The sequence below is a fragment of the Mus caroli genome, chromosome 9, assembly GCF_900094665.2.
Source record: "Mus caroli chromosome 9, CAROLI_EIJ_v1.1, whole genome shotgun sequence".
Taxonomy (NCBI): Eukaryota; Metazoa; Chordata; class Mammalia; order Rodentia; family Muridae; genus Mus; species Mus caroli.
In genome coordinates this window covers 102,886,858-102,902,912 of record NC_034578.1, presented here as the reverse complement: position 1 = coordinate 102,902,912, position 16,055 = coordinate 102,886,858, and the positions used below count along the sequence as shown (strand labels likewise).

Below are 16,055 nucleotides of genomic sequence, written 5' to 3'. Positions count from 1 at the left end.
ACTCACTTTGTAGACCAGGCTGGCCTCGAACTCAGAAATCCACCTGCCTCTGCCTCCAGAGTGCTGGGATTAAAGGCGTGCGCCACCACGCCTGGCTTATCTTATAGCTCTTATGCCTGCCACCCAAGCTCCACGGGCCCTCACATGCCCACGTGGACATATGAGTAAATGTAAAACGCTACCTTAGGAAGGAAAACATGTGGAGAGCAATAGAGGAACACATTGAATTGACCCTTGGCTTTTACTTTACACATGTATGCACACACCACACGCACATGTACACGTACACAAGCCAAACAAATAAACCTTTTGTTCTTAAGTCCTGTCTGTGCCTGCTGTGCCTAATGGTTAACCCGTCCCTGTTTGTTTCTGGAAAGTTCTATGTTCGTGAAGTTGAGTTGTGTCATCACGCTCTGTTTATTCTAGGTCAGTGATTGCATCTTTGTGAAGCTCTAGTTGGTAACTGGGCTAATGCCCAAATTCCCAGGTGTTTATACCTGCAAGTGTGGGGACTCAGTTCCTGGGATGATGTATGAGACCTTGCTGTTTGGTGATCGACCGTGAGACCCTGGATCAGCATAGCCGTGGAAATGAGCAGGGGTGCATTAGTGAGTACACGCATAAGTAACGTGTGTGTTCATGCAGTTGTGAGTTACGAGTTCACTGAATCACAGGCTGCTTACTGAGATGATCTGGTTGCTCAGGTCCGGGCTTGCCTGCCAAGGTAGGAAAGTAGAAGGGAAAGGCATGGCCCCGCCCAGTATAAAGCAGTTGTCTGGGCCTGCAGTAGTGTCTGATTCTGAATGACAGAACCCCTTAGGCATTCACCTTGGGGCTACCATATAGGCGTGGCCTCCCTGGCAGTGCTTAGTGCCTTTGATCTATCCCACCTTCCTACCCTGACCCTTCCCCTAGCCCTCAGAGTCTTTGGTGTCACGTGACTTTTTCTGTGAACAGACTTCTATTCATTTCCAGACACCACAGGTGAGAGAATCAGAATCGATTCTAAGTCTAGCTTGGTAAATCAATGAGGTTTTGGGGGTCACATTACCGGAGGAACGTAGGGCTGCTTACAGAAGCATGGGACACTCAAAGACAGCTGCATCACCAATAGGTCAACCCTAGCGCCAGAACAACAGTTGACAAAAGTTGTAGCTTTGGTACAGCTTGCCAGCTTGTAGGTAGCGCCTCTCCAGCAATTATTTATTACTTTTTAGTTTTGGAGAGGGTTCTTGTGAATCTTATAATTTTTTAATATTATGTGTGTATGTATATTTATTTATTTATTTATTTATTTATTTATTGGTTTTTTTCGAGATAGGGTTTCTCTGTATAGCCCTGGCTGTCCTGGAACTCACTTTGTAGACCAGGCTGGCCTCGAACTCAGAAATCCGCCTGCCTCTGCCTCCCAAGTGCTGGGATTAAAGGCGTGCGCCACCACCGCCCGGCCATATGTATATTTTTAATTAATTTATTTTTTTAATTACCAAGAGAATTTAGCTGCTCTTCCAGGAGACTGGAGCTCAGTTCTCAGCACCCGTGTGTGCCAAGTGGCTGGCAACCAGGTCCAGAGATGCTGACATCCACTTCTGGCACAGAGGTGACATATAGTCACAGATTCATACACACAGGTCAATGTAAGGCCTGTGAAGTCAGTAGTTTTCTCCTCTGTCACCCCGATTCTGGGTCATCAGGTCTCACATGCCTTTATCCTCTGAGCCATTTCGCTCACCCAAATCATTAACTTCTTGAATCTCCAGAGTTTAGGGAAGTTTCCTTAGCTTTCTGAGGAGTTTGTTTGTGGCAGGGTTTCTCTGTCCTGTAACTCAGGAACCAGGCTGGCCTCAAACTCAGAGATTCGCCTGCCTCTGCCTCCAGAGTGCTGGGATCAAAGGCCTGTGTCGCTGCCACCATCACTTGGCAGCTGAGTTTTATTGCCTTGTTTAACCTTCTTGAAGGGAATGTTTTTAAGTTAGAGGAAGTAGCTACATAATCCCTGGGGTTTCAGGGGAAGAAATGTGAAGTGGTGGACAGGATTTGCCCCAAGAGTGTGTTCAAAGCTAGATGGACATAGGTCACAACTTGTAGGACAGATTACAGGCATGGGGAAAGTGCAGATGTTTCTTCTGTCCTCCATGCCCACCCTTGGGCTAACAGTTGTGTGTGTATCCATACATATTGGGGGGGGGGTTAATGTTCATAGAAGGTTGACAGGTACCGTAGAGACCATGGCTGAATAGAAAAGGTTACAACAGGATGAGTCACAGCTGTGAGGAAGACAAGAGGTCTCCCTTGTCTTTGCCGTCCTTTGCCAAGCTCTGTTGCTTTTAGTCTGTCTTTTTCTTCTTCTTCTCCTCCTCCTTCTTTTTGATTTTTTTTTTTATCTTTTTGGTTGGTTTTTTGAGTGGTCTTCTTCAGATTTTATTAATTAATTAGTTTTTCGAGACAGGGTTTCTCTGTGTAGCCCTGGCTGTCCTGGAACTCACTCTGTAGACCAGGCTGGCCTCAAACTCAGAAATCAGCCTGCCTCTGCCTCCTGAGTGCTGGGATCAAAGGTGTGCGCCACCTATGCCCGGTCAGATTTTTATTTTATTTTATTTTTTTAAAGATTTATTTATTTATTATATGTAAGTACACTGTAGCTGTCTTCAAACACTCCTGAAGAGGGCACCAGACCCTGTTACAGATGGTCGTGAGCCACCATGTGGTTGCTGGGAATTGAACTCAGGACCTCTGGAAGAGCAGTCAATGTTCTCAACCGCTGAGCCATCTCTCTAGCCCTCTTCTTCAGGTTTTAAATTATTAAGTCTGGTGTACACAGGCCTGTAAAATCAGTGAATGGAATCTCTGAATTCAAGACCAGATTCATCTACACATACTGATTGCTAAGCCAGCTAGGGCTGTACAGTGAGACTCTTGTCTCAACATTCTTGTTAGGTTTATTTTATTTTTCAAGATAGTGCTAGTGATCAATCCCAGGGCCTTGCACATGCCAGGCAAGTGCTTTATCACTGATACACACACACACAATTACCTGCCAGCCCCAAGGGAAGGGTGTGAACCAGACAGGGAGAGGAACAAGTCCACTGCCCTTGGGAGCAGGGAACAGAAATGTTCAACTGTGTCAGGCAGTGGTGGCTCACGCCTTTGATCCCAGCACTTGGGAGGCAGAGGCAGGTGGATTTCTGAGTTCGAGGCCAGTCTGGTCTACAGAGTGAGTTCCAGGACAGCCAGGGCTATACAGAGAAACCCTGTCTCAAAAAACAAAACAACAACAACAACAACAAGAAAAAAACAAAAAGGGAAAAGAAATGCTCTACTGTAGGAACATCAGGGAAGATCATGTCCCCTTTCTCTGTGTGTGGTTGAGGTAAGGAAGCTAGTCCTGACCCTGCTTGGGATACTGGGGCAGGTAGCAGATAAATAGCTAGTTCTATCAGTCATACAATGGTGGGCCCCACTCTATTTCTATCAAGATAAAGTGGAGTTGATGTTAGGGTAGAGTATGAATCTTATTCTAGTGAGCCCTGCCCCAGCACAAGTGCAGACTCAGTAGCCCTTCTTCCCTAGGCCCCAGTGAACACATTGCTGAGAAGTTCTAGCATGTGGATTCAAAGAGCTGGGCTCCACCTCCTGGGCAGCCCTGAGCGCTCTCACACACTAACCCCAAAGCAGAAAAAGACAAGAAGCACAGGAGTTGTTTTATATTTAATTTACAAAAGAGACCCCAAAATTATAAACTATCCAGGAGCAGGGAGTAGAGTCAGGCCTTCTCTGGCCTAGCTAGATTCTCCATCTTCTCTGGCAAGATGAGGGCATCTCAGGGGATGTTTCTCTCCCCCTTAGAACAGGGGGGTGACAGATGGTATGGGTGCTCTGCTAGGCATCCTGGGAGCACTGCCTACTCCAGACTTTTGTCTCCCGCCTAACAGGCTCCTCATACCAAGGAGATCCTTGCACCAGAGGCCAGCTGGACTGATATCCAGGGGGAGAGATCCCTTATAAGGTCCAGGTAAGAGTCACAGCTACCAAACCCAGCAGGCTGGTGAGGTGGGATCCAGCCCAGGCTCTGCTGGCATTTCCAGCTGCCCCCTTATAGTTCCGTTGGCACTGCTCGCCACCCCAGCCCAGATAGCACTGGCAGCGAAAGTGCTTCTGCAGGTAGTTGAGGTCGGCTTCGCTGAGCTGCCCCTCGGGTCGAAGCTGGGGTTCACTGGGGGTATGGCCAGGCACTAGGCGGAAGCTGCTGGCATTGAGGTGCAGGAAGGTATTGGCGCTGGGGTTGCGGCGCACACAGCGCCCATGGCCATGGCACTGGGTCCAACTGCAATACTGGGTGGCCCAGGACACATTGACTACGTAGGGAACCAGCAGCTGAGTTAGGTAATTCTTGAGGTATTGGCAGGTCTCCTGGAAAAGGCCAAGGGTAAGGAGTGAGCGTCTGATGTTAGCTACCTTTGCCCAAGCCCCGACGGAAACTGTGGTGATAGCACCTCTTTCTCTTGGTAGTGGTGGAGTTTGAACCCTAGACTAGGCAAGCTCTCTACTGAGGCACATCCCTGGCATATTTATTTGTATATATATGTAAACATATACACAGAGTTCCCGAGCCTTTATAGTCAGTCCCCTGTCCCTAGTGAGAAGCGGGGTTGAAACAGACTGGAGCCCAGCTGTGTGGATGAGGAAGGGCGGAACTCCAGCTGTTCAAGATAGCATTTCCTCTTCCTGGGAACAGGGTGGGGGTGCCCTTCTTCCCTCTTGGGTCCAGGGACAAAGCTGCTATGCTTAGGAGATAAGCTATACTCAGTGTGTACACCCAGGTAGGGACAGAAGCCAAAGTATACACTCCTCAGCAGCCCTGGAAGGCCGGGTGGGTCTCCCTTACCATACTTGAAGCATCTTCCGAGTCGCCCCAGAAGATGACACCAGCTGAGCCCAGGGCGGCGCTCTCACCGATGGTAGAGATAAGGTCCACCTGTGTGGGAAGGGATGGTTACTAAGGAAGACTGGCACCAGACAGTATCACAGGAGACTCAGAACAGGCCTTGCTCTAACCTGCTGACCTTAGGACAGCTCTAGACAGGGAGAGGCCGCTCTGCCCATTTCTATCCTCACCTTGGACCTTAGTCTCCAAAGCCAAGAGCCCTCGCATGAGCCCACAAAGTCAAAGGTTACACATTCTGACCCCAAAGTCAGGATGACTGGTTTAGTTCTGTGCACTTTTCACGGACTTGCTACAGGCTCCTGGCTACCTCTCAGCATCTCTGGGTCTCGGTCTTATCTACAGAATGGGGGTGACATCACCCTTCCACAAGACTAAAACAGATGTGGAAGAGGACTTCTGGTCCCCTCTAACACAAGCATGCAGTGGCTCCCGGAGGAAGGGAGAACACGTACCTGGCTCAGTCCCGTGAGTCCTCGGGTGTATGTGGGACGTGTGAAGACGTAGACGGGGAGGGCGTGGTTGGCATGGTGGGTGTGAGCCACGCGAAGGGCCTCCCGAACACGGAAGCTGACAAAGTTGCGGCTGTGTACTGAGGACGCCAGTGTCTCGTCCAGGTACACAGAGGGAAAGAGAGCCGTGCTCTCGGCCCAGAGCCAGGCCAGCTGGTCGTTCCGTGCCACCTCCACATCGGGACAGCGGCCCGTGTAGCTCTCCCAGTTCTGTACATAATCGTGATTGTAGCAGTCAGGAAAGAGGTAGAAGCCCCACAGGTGCTGGGGTCTGACTGCCTTGACGTAACGGAGAGTGTTCAGCATGAACTGCCGAGCGGCGAACTCAAACTCGTACTGGGCCTGCTTCATTACTCTGTCTGATGGCCAGTCAGGGTGCCGACTGGCCACCAGCTGGCGCGAAGACTGTCGGTACACATCTTTCTCCTGCCAGTTTCGAACCCATACAGGCCGCCATTCCTCCCAGTCAATGACTGCCAGCCCCCCAGGCTCCTGGGTCTGGATGTAGCGTTCCACAGATTCCTTCAGCATGGGCAGGTGTGCACAGAGGCTGCCGTTCTGAGGCACACCGCCATGCACTGATGTCCCGGCTGCATCGAAACGTGGATACAGGCCTAGACGGTCGTAGTAGAAGGTAGTGATATTCTGGTTGAAAAAACCCTCATTCGGTGTAGCCTTCACATCGAAGGCCCTAAGGTCCAGTGGCACTTTGTGGCGTGGGGCACATTCTTGTGTGGGCACGTTCCATGCTACCACAAAGGGTCGGCCAGTGAAGATGGGCGGTGCTGTGGGCTTAAGCTCCCCGGCCCATGCTACCTCCAGCACTAGGGCCAGTGTGATGATGGGACCCAGTCCTGCCCGCATGCTGGGGGCTACAGGAAGTGTTACCTGCCTGGTAGCAGCTCAGGAACTGAAGAAAGTATGAGAGAGAACAAGTCAGTCTAGCGAGTTCCAGAGATGTGTACGCACCTTCATCCCACATAAACTCCCCAAACCCATACTGTGCGGCACACCATGCTCCTGCTCGGATGGCTGAGGCTGTAACAGGTTTGCAGGATAGCAGGATGCTGATGGGTAGGCAAAAGACCTTAGGGATTTTACCAAAACCACAGAGTTCTTTCTAGAACAGGGAGCTGCCTGTGGTTGGGCAAGAATCTCCTTTAGGTCCATGTTCTTTCTGAAAAAGGGACGGATTAGGCTACCGACTCACTGCTAGAGTCACTTACATGCCTGTATACCATACAGTAAATAGTTTTAGAACACTCTGGACCCAAGTTCCACCCTATACCACCCCATGTCCCCCACCCTCACTACGAACTCAGAATTGATTCTGAGAAGAGACAGCATTTGGGGCACAACGCATACAGAAGCTGGGAAGCTGTTAGGTACACTGCGGAGGAACTAATATCTGTGCAAGTGCGCCAAGCAGAAGAGCAAGAACGTCAGGACTTAGTCTCGGGCACCGACACTCTTAGGATAGGAGGAGGCGCCCGGGGGACAAAGGGGCAGCGGACTTCCCACCGCGGTGCTCGCCGACCTGCCCTTCCCACCACAGCCACCAAGAATCTGGGTGAGCACTCGCGACCGGCCCACACCCTCACCTCCCAGCACAAGGGGTCCCGGGTAGAGAGTATTCCACTCCGGTCTTTGTGCGGGACCCCGCCCCCGCCCCGCACGTGGGGCCAGAGTTCAGCCGGGTGGGGGTGGGGTTCCTGGGTCACTTATGAGGGCGCCCCTAGAGATTCAGAGCCCATCTCACAGGAAGAGAGTCACCAGGCTTGCAACGTCCGCCCTCACCTCGAACCAGGCGCCACCAGGACCCACGCCAGGGCCGCCGCCATCCTGGTACCAACCAAGCCCGCTCCGGCCCTTCGCCCAAGCACTGCCCCAGCTCGAGCCTCTGTTGGCTCCGCCCCGAGGCCCGCGGGCCCTTTAAGAATCCTGCCTCGGAGGTGGGTGGATGGCAGAATTTACGGCCTCGTAGGGAGGATGTGTTTCTCTTCCTTTTTGCCAGTGCTGCGTTTCGAGTTCGAGGACCCTTAGATCTTCTGTAGAGGAACATAGTTATGGATCTGAGATTGAATACCTCCTGGAATGGGGATTCCCGCTGGTCTTAGCCACCAGAGCTAACCAGCCTGAGATATTACCCCCACAATCTGTCGTCAGTGGAACAATCCACTCTTTGCAGCTGGCTTCTTAAAGGGATAGAACATTGGATGAGGCGGGCGCGAGCGGGATGAGGGGGTAGTGGTGGTAATGGCATTTGAAATAAAAGCTTATAGCTGAAGCCTTGACTGGGGTTAGCTGCGGATTCAATCCCACCTGTCTGAATATAGCAATGTGGGCCCTTTGTCTAGTGTAAGAGATTTTGACCCGAGTGGATCCAGAACCTCTTGGAACATTAATGACCCGCCTTCGCTGAGCCCAGGTTCCCTCCACTAGTCTGTCTGCGGTCAGAAAGAAGCCCCGCCCTTTGCCCGTCTAGAGGAGGGGGCCTAGTACAGCCTCTGAGCCCTCCTTTGGCAAAGCAGACATAGTGGTTGTCCTGGTAACGGGGGGGGGGTCGCTGCCTTGCCAAAGGGCCAAAGGGGAAAGTGATCTAGCCACTTTCACCCGACCCACGCCAGGGCTTGCCAATCCACTGGATTCTTCCCGGAACAGTCTCTCCGACGAGGTGAAGTACCCATAGGGTGCTTCACTCAACTCCAAATAAAGAGCATTTTGCCGAAGTTTCGGGCCTGACTTCGTAGAAAGGAGGCTTCAGTGTCTCCCTAGTACCCCGACTCCATATTCTGAAACTTTCTGCCTTGCAATCCCCTTCCAGTGAGGACTAGGTTTAGAGCTGTACCCTCGCCTCTTAGATCTGCTCTCCAATGCACGACTCAAGTCTCCGAAAGTCCGCTTCTGGCCGCCAGCCCCTTTCCCTACCGCGAGCTTGGAAGCTAGGGAGCGCCGCAGGAGTACGCGCATTGATGGCAGTGCGGACTAGCTTTATGTTCTACTCGGCGCTCACCTGAGTAGAGCCTCTCCAGCCAGGTTCCTTGCGCCAGCTGCTGCCCTCTGGGCAGTCTGCTGGGGATTTGATAAACCCCATTCCTTCCCACCCACTCCCTCCCGCCTCCCATCCCTGCCCTTTCTCCTCACTTCCTGCTGCCCTCTGGGCGGAAAGGGCCAGGAACAATGCGGGTGGGGAGGAGAGCCCCTTGACCCTGTTTCCCTTGGTGGCTGGCTGCCCTTTGCACCCTTCCTCTCAGTAGGATCTGGTCCGCATGAGTTGTGCCAGGTGATAGGAAGGATATGGGCCTAGGAACCAAGGGCTCATCTTTCTCCAAGTTTTGCATCATTCTCAGATCCAGTAGAGTGTGAGGGGGCCCAAGTGGCTGGCTGTATTCATGGGAGTCACACAATTTGCTGGGCGGTTGAGCGAATGGTCCCCTAGAGCAGGTGCCAAAGAAACCCTCCTGCACGAGGGGAAAACGGGTGGGGTGGGGGTGGTGGGTTCTTTCAGTAGCTGAGTCAGTTTTTTTTCCATCGAGAGCGGAAGTATCCAACCTGTGACAAAGACAATGTGACAATGTGTTGATGCCTGTGGCTGTGATATGGGGTGGGGGGAGGAGAATTGGGTCCCTGTGGGAAAGGAAGCTCACAATAGGAATTCCTGGAAGACCTCTTTGGAGGTCCAGGCAAATTTGCCTGCTCTCAAATCTACCTAAACTGACAACCCCTCACCGCCCAAGGGGCTCACCTTCCCAGTGCTACGAGTCCCTCTGCCAATAGAAAGCAGGGGAGCTGGGTGTATAGCCTAGGCTGTGGTCATTACTGTGTCTGTGTCGGCGTCACAAGGGACAAGTCTAGGAAGCTCCACGGGTGGGGACTACTGGGAAAACAAAGGCCAGGCGAGACTGTCCAGGGCAGGGACACTTCCTTAGGCTGCCAGCAGGAAGGAAGTGAGCCTAGCCCAGCAGGATGGAGTGGGGAAACACTGCCCTGACTCTCCTATTGTTCATAGCTTTGGGGTTAGCTAGGCAGGTCCAGGTCAGGGAGTTTCCCGAGCAGGATGGTGGTGCTGAGATAGGATACTTACTGCCTGATAATGAGGAGCCTTGGCTCCTGGACAGGAACCTAACTCCTGGCTTATCACAGGGACGACAATTGGTCTAGAGAAATCTATGCTGAACAGGCCAATCCTCCTCAAGACTTGACCAGTTTCAGCTTTGAGCAACTTGAAGGCCAACTGCCCTGAGTTGATGAACTTCTGCTTCCTAATTGGGTTTGTTTTGTTTTGTTTTTGCTTTTTAAAAACTTCTTGAGTTTATTATGGCCAAAGGCTAGGTGAGCAGAGAACCTGCTCATGGCCGACCTTGAGAAATGTAGGCAGAACGTCCACTGGCAGCAGAGAGCTGAGGAAGTGTTGGGCCGAGCCTTACAATAGAAGCTGCAGCAGAGGCCTGCGCTCTCCCTTCTGATGGCTGCCTGGGAAGTCAGGTGAGTGTGGACTTCAGAGCCTGGAAGGAGGCCAAGGCCATGGTGGGAAGTGTCTGTTGTTCAAGTATAGCTAGGCCTTGATCTGTGGGGTTTAGGCTGTAACCTCACTCACATAATCTGGTATTGTTGGGACCAGAACCATCTCACGACTGTGTGTGGCTACACTCACACCTCAGACGAGGGCAATCTCCCTAGGATCCCACGCCCTTCTGTTTCCAAATTCCCAGACAGAATGGACAGGTGAGTGGCCCTCTGCATCTTGAGAGGGCTGGAGCCACCTGTTGGCCACGGCTGGTATTGCTACAGGCAATGTTCAGGCGAGGGTTTGCTAGCCTTACCGCATCAGCAGTCTAGAAACTGGATGTTAAAGTCTCACTGGAAGCCACTCTCATGTGCAGGGTCTACAAATAACTTTTATTGAAATTGAACAAATAACACAACAGTCTTCCTGTGCTGGGGCTCACTCGTCCCAAGCCATTTCCCACACTCTAGAAGCACAGAGCTTCCACAAGGAAGTATTTTTTTAAAGCCATCTCTGTATAGAAATCAGACTCTGCCCCAACATTATCATAGTCTAGACTATTTACAAACCTTCACATTTTAATTATGCCTTTTAGGTATTTTCCCCTCCTTTCTATCCTTACCAAGGAGCTGCAGTACTTTCTCTTAACAGACCCTGAAGGGGTAAAGATACTGTAGGAGAAGGGGGGATGGGCTCCTCATAGCTACTGGCACCAGCCCCAGTCGTTTCTTACCACTAGGTGGTGGACTGCCTCTCCCCTACAACTGGGGATTTGTGGGACTGGTGCAAAGACAAGGNAGACNANGAATANGTGGTTTGGGGCAAGCCCCNACAGGTACAGGCGTCGGTAGCCTGTCCTGACCCCAGCCTGTACCCTCTCAACTTGAGGGCAACTGGTTGAAATCAAGAGAGATCAGTCCAGCCCTGGGTGAAAGGAGAAGCCTCCCACACTGGTCCTCATTCTTACTGAACAGCCAGCAAAGTGTCCAGCTTAAGAGCGGGAGCATGTGGTAGGTAGGCAGGAAGGGTGAGGCTGGTACGTATCTCCAGTCTGTCCGATACAGGAGGAATCGAGGTAGCAAACGGCTGAAATGCTCTGACTANGGGGGAAGGGGAGTGAGGNAAAAGGAAGTTCCCACTTGGGTAGAGCCCCTACAGCCCAGGGGCTGGAAGAAGGCAGACTCTGCTTGTAAAGTGCTGTAGCTTCTAGGAGGGCTGGGCCCTAGGCAAGCTTGGAAGAAAGCAGGTCAGGCAGGTCACCAGGAACCAGGCATTCCTGACCAGCACGTGTCTCCTGTCATGCTTCTCGCACAAGCGGCTGGGGGAGATGGGCTGGGAATTCTGTCCTTAGCCCTCACCAGTCACCAACCACTTATTGTTCAGACATCAGCCAATACCAGTTAACACTGAGGGACAACCCCTCTTACAACTGAAGGTTCTGGGCCAATGGAGTTTAGTTTATTCAAGGTTGTGGCACCAGCCTGGACTCCTGAATGGAAGCTACACCTTGATCCTGGGAGTTTCTTGCTGGGGCAGTGGGTGCTCGTGTCTGCCNTGCCACACACAGGTTCATACTTCATAGAGGATCACGGGGAAATCCACGTGGATTCGGGGAGGATCCAGCTTCACGATGCCCTGCCATGGAAACAGAGGCTAGTGAAGATCAGCTCTGGGCCTCTATGCTAAGAGCCTCTCTGTTCTTCCTAGCTCTTCCCCCAGAAAGCCCCATCTGTATCTCTGCTGACATACTGATGTAGGCTTTATGATCACTGCTCGGACCCTCACCTGAGGAATCAGATTCTTATGTACCCGCCTCAGCTTGGCTCGCTTCTGCCCATTCTTGGTGACGATTGTCTCCTCATAGAATTCATGAGCCAGATCTCCATCTTCATCATAGAACATGGAGCTGTGGAGAGAAGGGGAACAGGCTGGATTAGAGCCTCATCCCTGGCCTTGGCAAGGGCCACAGACCACAGTGAAGTATGCTGAACCCCAAGAGAAGACACACAATGGTAACCTCCGTGGAAGAACTCTTTGCTTGGTGCCCAAGGGAAGCAGGCAGTGTGACAAGGCCACTGTTGCCCTGTCACACCAACAGGATGTCCTATCAGAGCACCCTCTCTAGGCAACTAAAGCTAGTTCTCATCACTGGTCTGTTTCACAAAGGTCATGATTCTAGTAGCAGGCCCTTCACCTAGGGCTTATAGAGTGGGTGGGGTAGTGGCCTGGACATACTGGTCTCACTTCTAAAGACACTGCTGGTCCAGGGCCAAAGCCCAAGATGGTGGATGTCTGAGCCCAGAAGGCTGCACTCCAAGTCATTCCCAAGTGGCTGGCACTGTCTAATCGACACTGTTGGGTCTCTCTGGTATTTACGGTCAAATTTCCATCACAGGGAATGCCAGTCCCTAGGAGCTCACTAGGTCCAGGCCATTTTGTGTGAGCACCTGGGAAAAAAGAAGGTTAGGTTAGTGTCCTAGATCTAGAAAACCCAACTGGTTGAGGGCACTTTTTTTGTTGTGGCCCCACCTTCAACACTGACGCCTTTCTCTGCTTTTCCAGACACTATTCTCGGAGGTCCAACTTCACAGTGAGGAAGGCAAGACACCTAAACAGAAGGTCATTTTCCCTTAGATTGCTTCTAAGGCTTAGAAGAACAGAAGGAACATAAATGCCTTTAATTTGCAGGCTGAGTTGGATGAAAGGGAGGTCTTAAGACTCTTAGAGGCCGTCTTAGCTGAATTAGGGAGCTGCTCCCTAAGAGACGAACCTCAGGCAATTCTCTAAAAAGACCATCTGGGCGGTCAAGAGCTGAATGCCGCTTGGTTTTCCCTTCTCCTTGCTTTGACTGGGACCCAAAATATGACAGTCGTCCCATTCAAATCTAGGGGGGCGTTTCTCATTCCCGGATGTCCTCCCAAAGGCAGATACCCATGCCCTTACCCGCGGCGCGTGAATACGAAGGGAGGCACTGCTCGGGCTCGAGACCGCACCAGAGACTGCTCGGAGCCCGCCGCCTCTGGGCCGCCGCCCCCCGCAGTGGAGGCAAAGGGCCAGAGGCCCCGAGCTTTGGAGCCGCTGGCGCCCATGTCAGCGCCGCGGGCGCATGGCGGACCCAGCGGCCGCTCCGCTCTCACAGCGCGGCGGGCGCGACCATGCCCTGCCCCAGCTTCCACTCGCAGGTGCCGCCGCCGCCTTCCGCAGGCTCTGCTGTCTCCACGGAAACCTCACTTCCGCTTCCGCGCGTCCTGCACGGTGCCTCCTCTGAGTGGCTAAAGGTCTCGTCAGTCTGTGGTGTAGAACCAATGGCCACTCTCAGAGGCTGACCACCACAGGATGCGCTGCCTCCAGGTCCCAGAAGCCTATGGGTCCCAAGGGTCAGCTGGGACAGCTCCCTTCCAGAAAGGCGGAGGTAATGTGTTGTTGTTGACTTTAAGGTCGGACCGGGTATAGTTGTCCCTATGTCCCTGACACCGCCCAAAACTCGGGCCCAGTAGCAATAGTCAATTAGGTCACCCCTCCACCCTAAGGGACCTTAGGCCTGCCTGAGGCTAGGGTGGGCTGTTTTCACAACTGTGTCTTTGCAGTTGTCACATTTGCCTGTAAAGAAACTACGGAACTTGCTAAACATCTTTGTTATCTTTCTTTTTTCTTTTGGAGACAGGGTCTCACTATGTAGCCTTAGCTGGCCTGGAACGTGCCATGTATAAATGGCTGACGCTCAAATGCCTGTCTCCCGAATGCTGGGATTAAAGGAGTGACCAACTGCACAGGGGGCCAAACTTCTTTTTAAAACTTTTTTGATCAATTTCTTAAGGAACCTAAACTAAGTGTTGTTAATTCACCAGATAACATAATCCAGGAAAATCATTATTACCAGCTTTACCCTGGTAGCATGTGAACTGTGGGACCCACGAGTAGATTTTTGGAGAAGGGGTTACTGCTATGGTTTCTCTTGAGTTGGCCTGTGAGAAAAAAGTTTCCTGTGTAGTAACTGTAGCTTATTCTTGTCTCTACCATGACCTGAGCCCTGGAGGGTTGAAAGACACCTGAATCCACAGGCATAAATTTCCTGAACATATTGGTCCCACTGCGACCTTGGAGAGGGTGCACTCTGGATGTGTCAATCTTTGTTGGCAGTCTTTCATTAGGTGTTACCCCGATCTATAGGGGCCCACATCTATAGAGTCCAAAACCAGAAAAATTCTTACATCTTTATTCAGCCAATTCTCTCAGGCACCAGGCCCTGATGATGACTGTCACACCCCCATCCCTTCCCCACAGGAGGCCACAAAACATTACATACATTCATACACTTCCATCAAAAATATCCGAGGGAGACTCTGGCTTTGGCAAACAAGAAGAGGCTCTGGTCCAGCAGCCTTTCCCTTAGAGGAGGCACCGCCTGAGCCACTGCAGTTGAACCGGCCAGCCCTCTTTGACCCCAGGGTGTTTGGAAGTCAGAAGGCACGGTAAGAGGGAACCCCGGACTCTACCTTACTGAGCAGCTACCCTTGGCTCTGATAGGGCTATCCTGAGACCCATTCATGACTCAAAACAATCTCCATAGGTAAGGTCTTACCCGTGAAAACATAACTTTGTTCTGTCTGTAGAGTCTCTAAGATTCTCACAGCTGCGACCCTGTGACTTGAGCAGCTACCCAGAGTATGACCCAGTACATACGGGCAGAGGGATGCAAAGCCCCGCCCCACCATATCCACAGGTAGACAGCCGGCTCCTTCCCTGTTCTCTGGGCTCATCCCTGTCAGCAGAGGAGGACCTCCATGCACACGCACTCCTCAGGCCCCACAGGCCCTGTCACACTCACACGGCACGCTCTTTGCACTGCCTGTTCTCCTCCTGTCACCCAGGGAGACCCAAGGTCACCCCAAAGGACAGGCGTGCAGAGCCTCCTGGATCTTCTGGCGACAACGAGAATACTTCTGCAGGATCTGGCGAAGGTGTTCCTCTTCTTCCCGCTGCAGGATGCGTAGGAAATTGTGCAGTTCAGGCATGCTGAAGGCATCCCACTGCAAAGGGCAGAGGAGAGATACACGGGCTGCAGCAATGTATAGCTAAGTTGGCAGACCCTCCTCCCAGACTGGTCCATGATGGTTCTCCCATGAGCAGGACTGCGCTCCTGACATTACCTTCCTTTTCATTTCATTATTATCTTATGTGTATGCATATTTCCACATAGAGGTCAGAAGAAGGTATCAGATCCCCCGGAATTAAGAGTTACAGATGGTTGTGAGCTGCCATCTGGGTGCTAGGCATCAAACCCATGTCCTCTGTAAGAACAACATGTACTCTTAACCACTAAGCCAATTCCTTTTGTTGTTGTTTAATGGTTTTACAATTTATTTATGTGCATTGGTATTCTGCCTGCATGTAAGACTGTGAGGGCATCAGATCCCCTAGAACTGGAATTATAGACAGTTGTGAGTTGCCATGTGGATATTGGGAACTGAACCCCAGGTATTGAACTCGGGTCGGGTCCTTCAGAAGAGCAGCCAGTACTCTTTATCGCTGACCCATCTCTCCAGCCCTGCTAAGCCAACTCTTTAAGTCCCCTATTTTTTTGTTGTTTTTTGAGTCACAGTCTTTTTACATATCAAAGGTTGGCCTTTAACTTGCTATGTAGCCCAGGTTAGTCTCAAACTTGTGATTCTCCTGCTTCTGCTTCCGGAATGCTGAGATTACAAGTATTTATCACAATGCTAGCCTTGGTGTTAGGCTCTTCACTGAATAGTCTGTGCTAGGATCCTCATGAGCAGTCTGTATAGAAAACAGACCCTACAAAACAGTCTCCTTGTAGTGAAATTTCTCTATCTGTCGTTAGGTGTATTTTCCCACATAGTCTCATATTCTCTCCCTCACTATAATGGGCTCTGATTCAAACCTAGGGTCTCATAAATGTTAGCAAATTACCTTTTACCCAGCTACATTCCCATACAGCCCTCGTACCCACCCTATTCTTTTTCTTTTTCTTTTTTCTTTTTTTTTTGCTGCCGAGCTCTGTGCATGCTGAGCATCTATTCTTACCACTGAGGCACAACTAACCCCGATGTAAAAAATCATTGTTTTTTTCTTT

At 51.4% G+C, this 16,055-nt stretch overlaps 3 protein-coding genes across 7 annotated transcripts in view; all 3 read right to left on the bottom strand.

Moving 5' to 3' along the window:
• Positions 1–3,689: 3,689 nt before the first annotated feature.
• Hyal2 (hyaluronidase 2) lies at positions 3,690–8,544 on the bottom strand. 4 transcript variants are annotated; one of them, XM_021172050.1, is made up of 5 exons: positions 8,468–8,544; positions 7,252–7,502; positions 5,398–6,364; positions 4,886–4,975; positions 3,690–4,410 (listed from the first exon to the last, which is right to left on the bottom strand). In XM_021172050.1, the coding sequence occupies exons 3-5, from the start codon at positions 6,316–6,318 to the stop codon at positions 4,000–4,002; spliced, it is 1,422 nt and encodes a 473-aa protein (XP_021027709.1). In that variant the 5' UTR covers positions 6,319–6,364; positions 7,252–7,502; positions 8,468–8,544; the 3' UTR covers positions 3,690–3,999. The 4 variants fall into 4 exon arrangements, with proteins under 4 accessions (XP_021027709.1, XP_029337970.1, XP_021027710.1 ...); XM_029482110.1 differs by lacking the exon at positions 8,468–8,544 and adding an exon at positions 8,303–8,457; XM_021172051.2 differs by lacking the exon at positions 7,252–7,502 and having other exon boundaries at positions 8,468–8,541.
• Positions 8,545–10,334: 1,790 nt separating this feature from the next.
• Positions 10,335–13,187, bottom strand: Tusc2 (tumor suppressor 2, mitochondrial calcium regulator). The gene is made up of 3 exons (XM_021172357.2): positions 12,905–13,187; positions 11,747–11,867; positions 10,335–11,596 (listed from the first exon to the last, which is right to left on the bottom strand). The coding sequence occupies exons 1-3, from the start codon at positions 13,048–13,050 to the stop codon at positions 11,531–11,533; spliced, it is 333 nt and encodes a 110-aa protein (XP_021028016.1). The 5' UTR covers positions 13,051–13,187; the 3' UTR covers positions 10,335–11,530.
• A 974-nt stretch (positions 13,188–14,161) lies between these two features.
• Rassf1 (Ras association domain family member 1) overlaps positions 14,162–16,055 on the bottom strand; it is an 11,550-nt gene continuing 9,656 nt past the window's right edge. For both annotated transcript variants that reach the window (XM_021171936.2, XM_021171935.2), the window contains one exon: positions 14,162–14,991. In XM_021171936.2, the coding sequence (XP_021027595.1) occupies positions 14,845–14,991 (147 nt within the window). In that variant the 3' untranslated portion in view covers positions 14,162–14,844. The remainder of the gene's footprint in view (positions 14,992–16,055) is intronic.

Coding starts and splice junctions, on each gene's coding strand:
- Hyal2 (XM_021172050.1), bottom strand. CDS start 6,318: ATGCGGGCAGGACTGGGTCCCATCATCACACTGGCCCTAGTGCTGGAG. Junction 4,976..5,397: donor GACTCACGGGACTGAGCCAG/GTACGTGTTCTC, acceptor CTTCCCACACAG/GTGGACCTTATCTCTACCAT. Junction 4,411..4,885: donor CGGAAGATGCTTCAAGTATG/GTAAGGGAGACC, acceptor GGCCTTTTCCAG/GAGACCTGCCAATACCTCAA.
- Tusc2 (XM_021172357.2), bottom strand. CDS start 13,050: ATGGGCGCCAGCGGCTCCAAAGCTCGGGGCCTCTGGCCCTTTGCCTCC. Junction 11,868..12,904: donor TTCGTATTCACGCGCCGCGG/GTAAGGGCATGG, acceptor TTCTCTCCACAG/CTCCATGTTCTATGATGAAG. Junction 11,597..11,746: donor ATAAGAATCTGATTCCTCAG/GTGAGGGTCCGA, acceptor TTTCCATGGCAG/GGCATCGTGAAGCTGGATCC.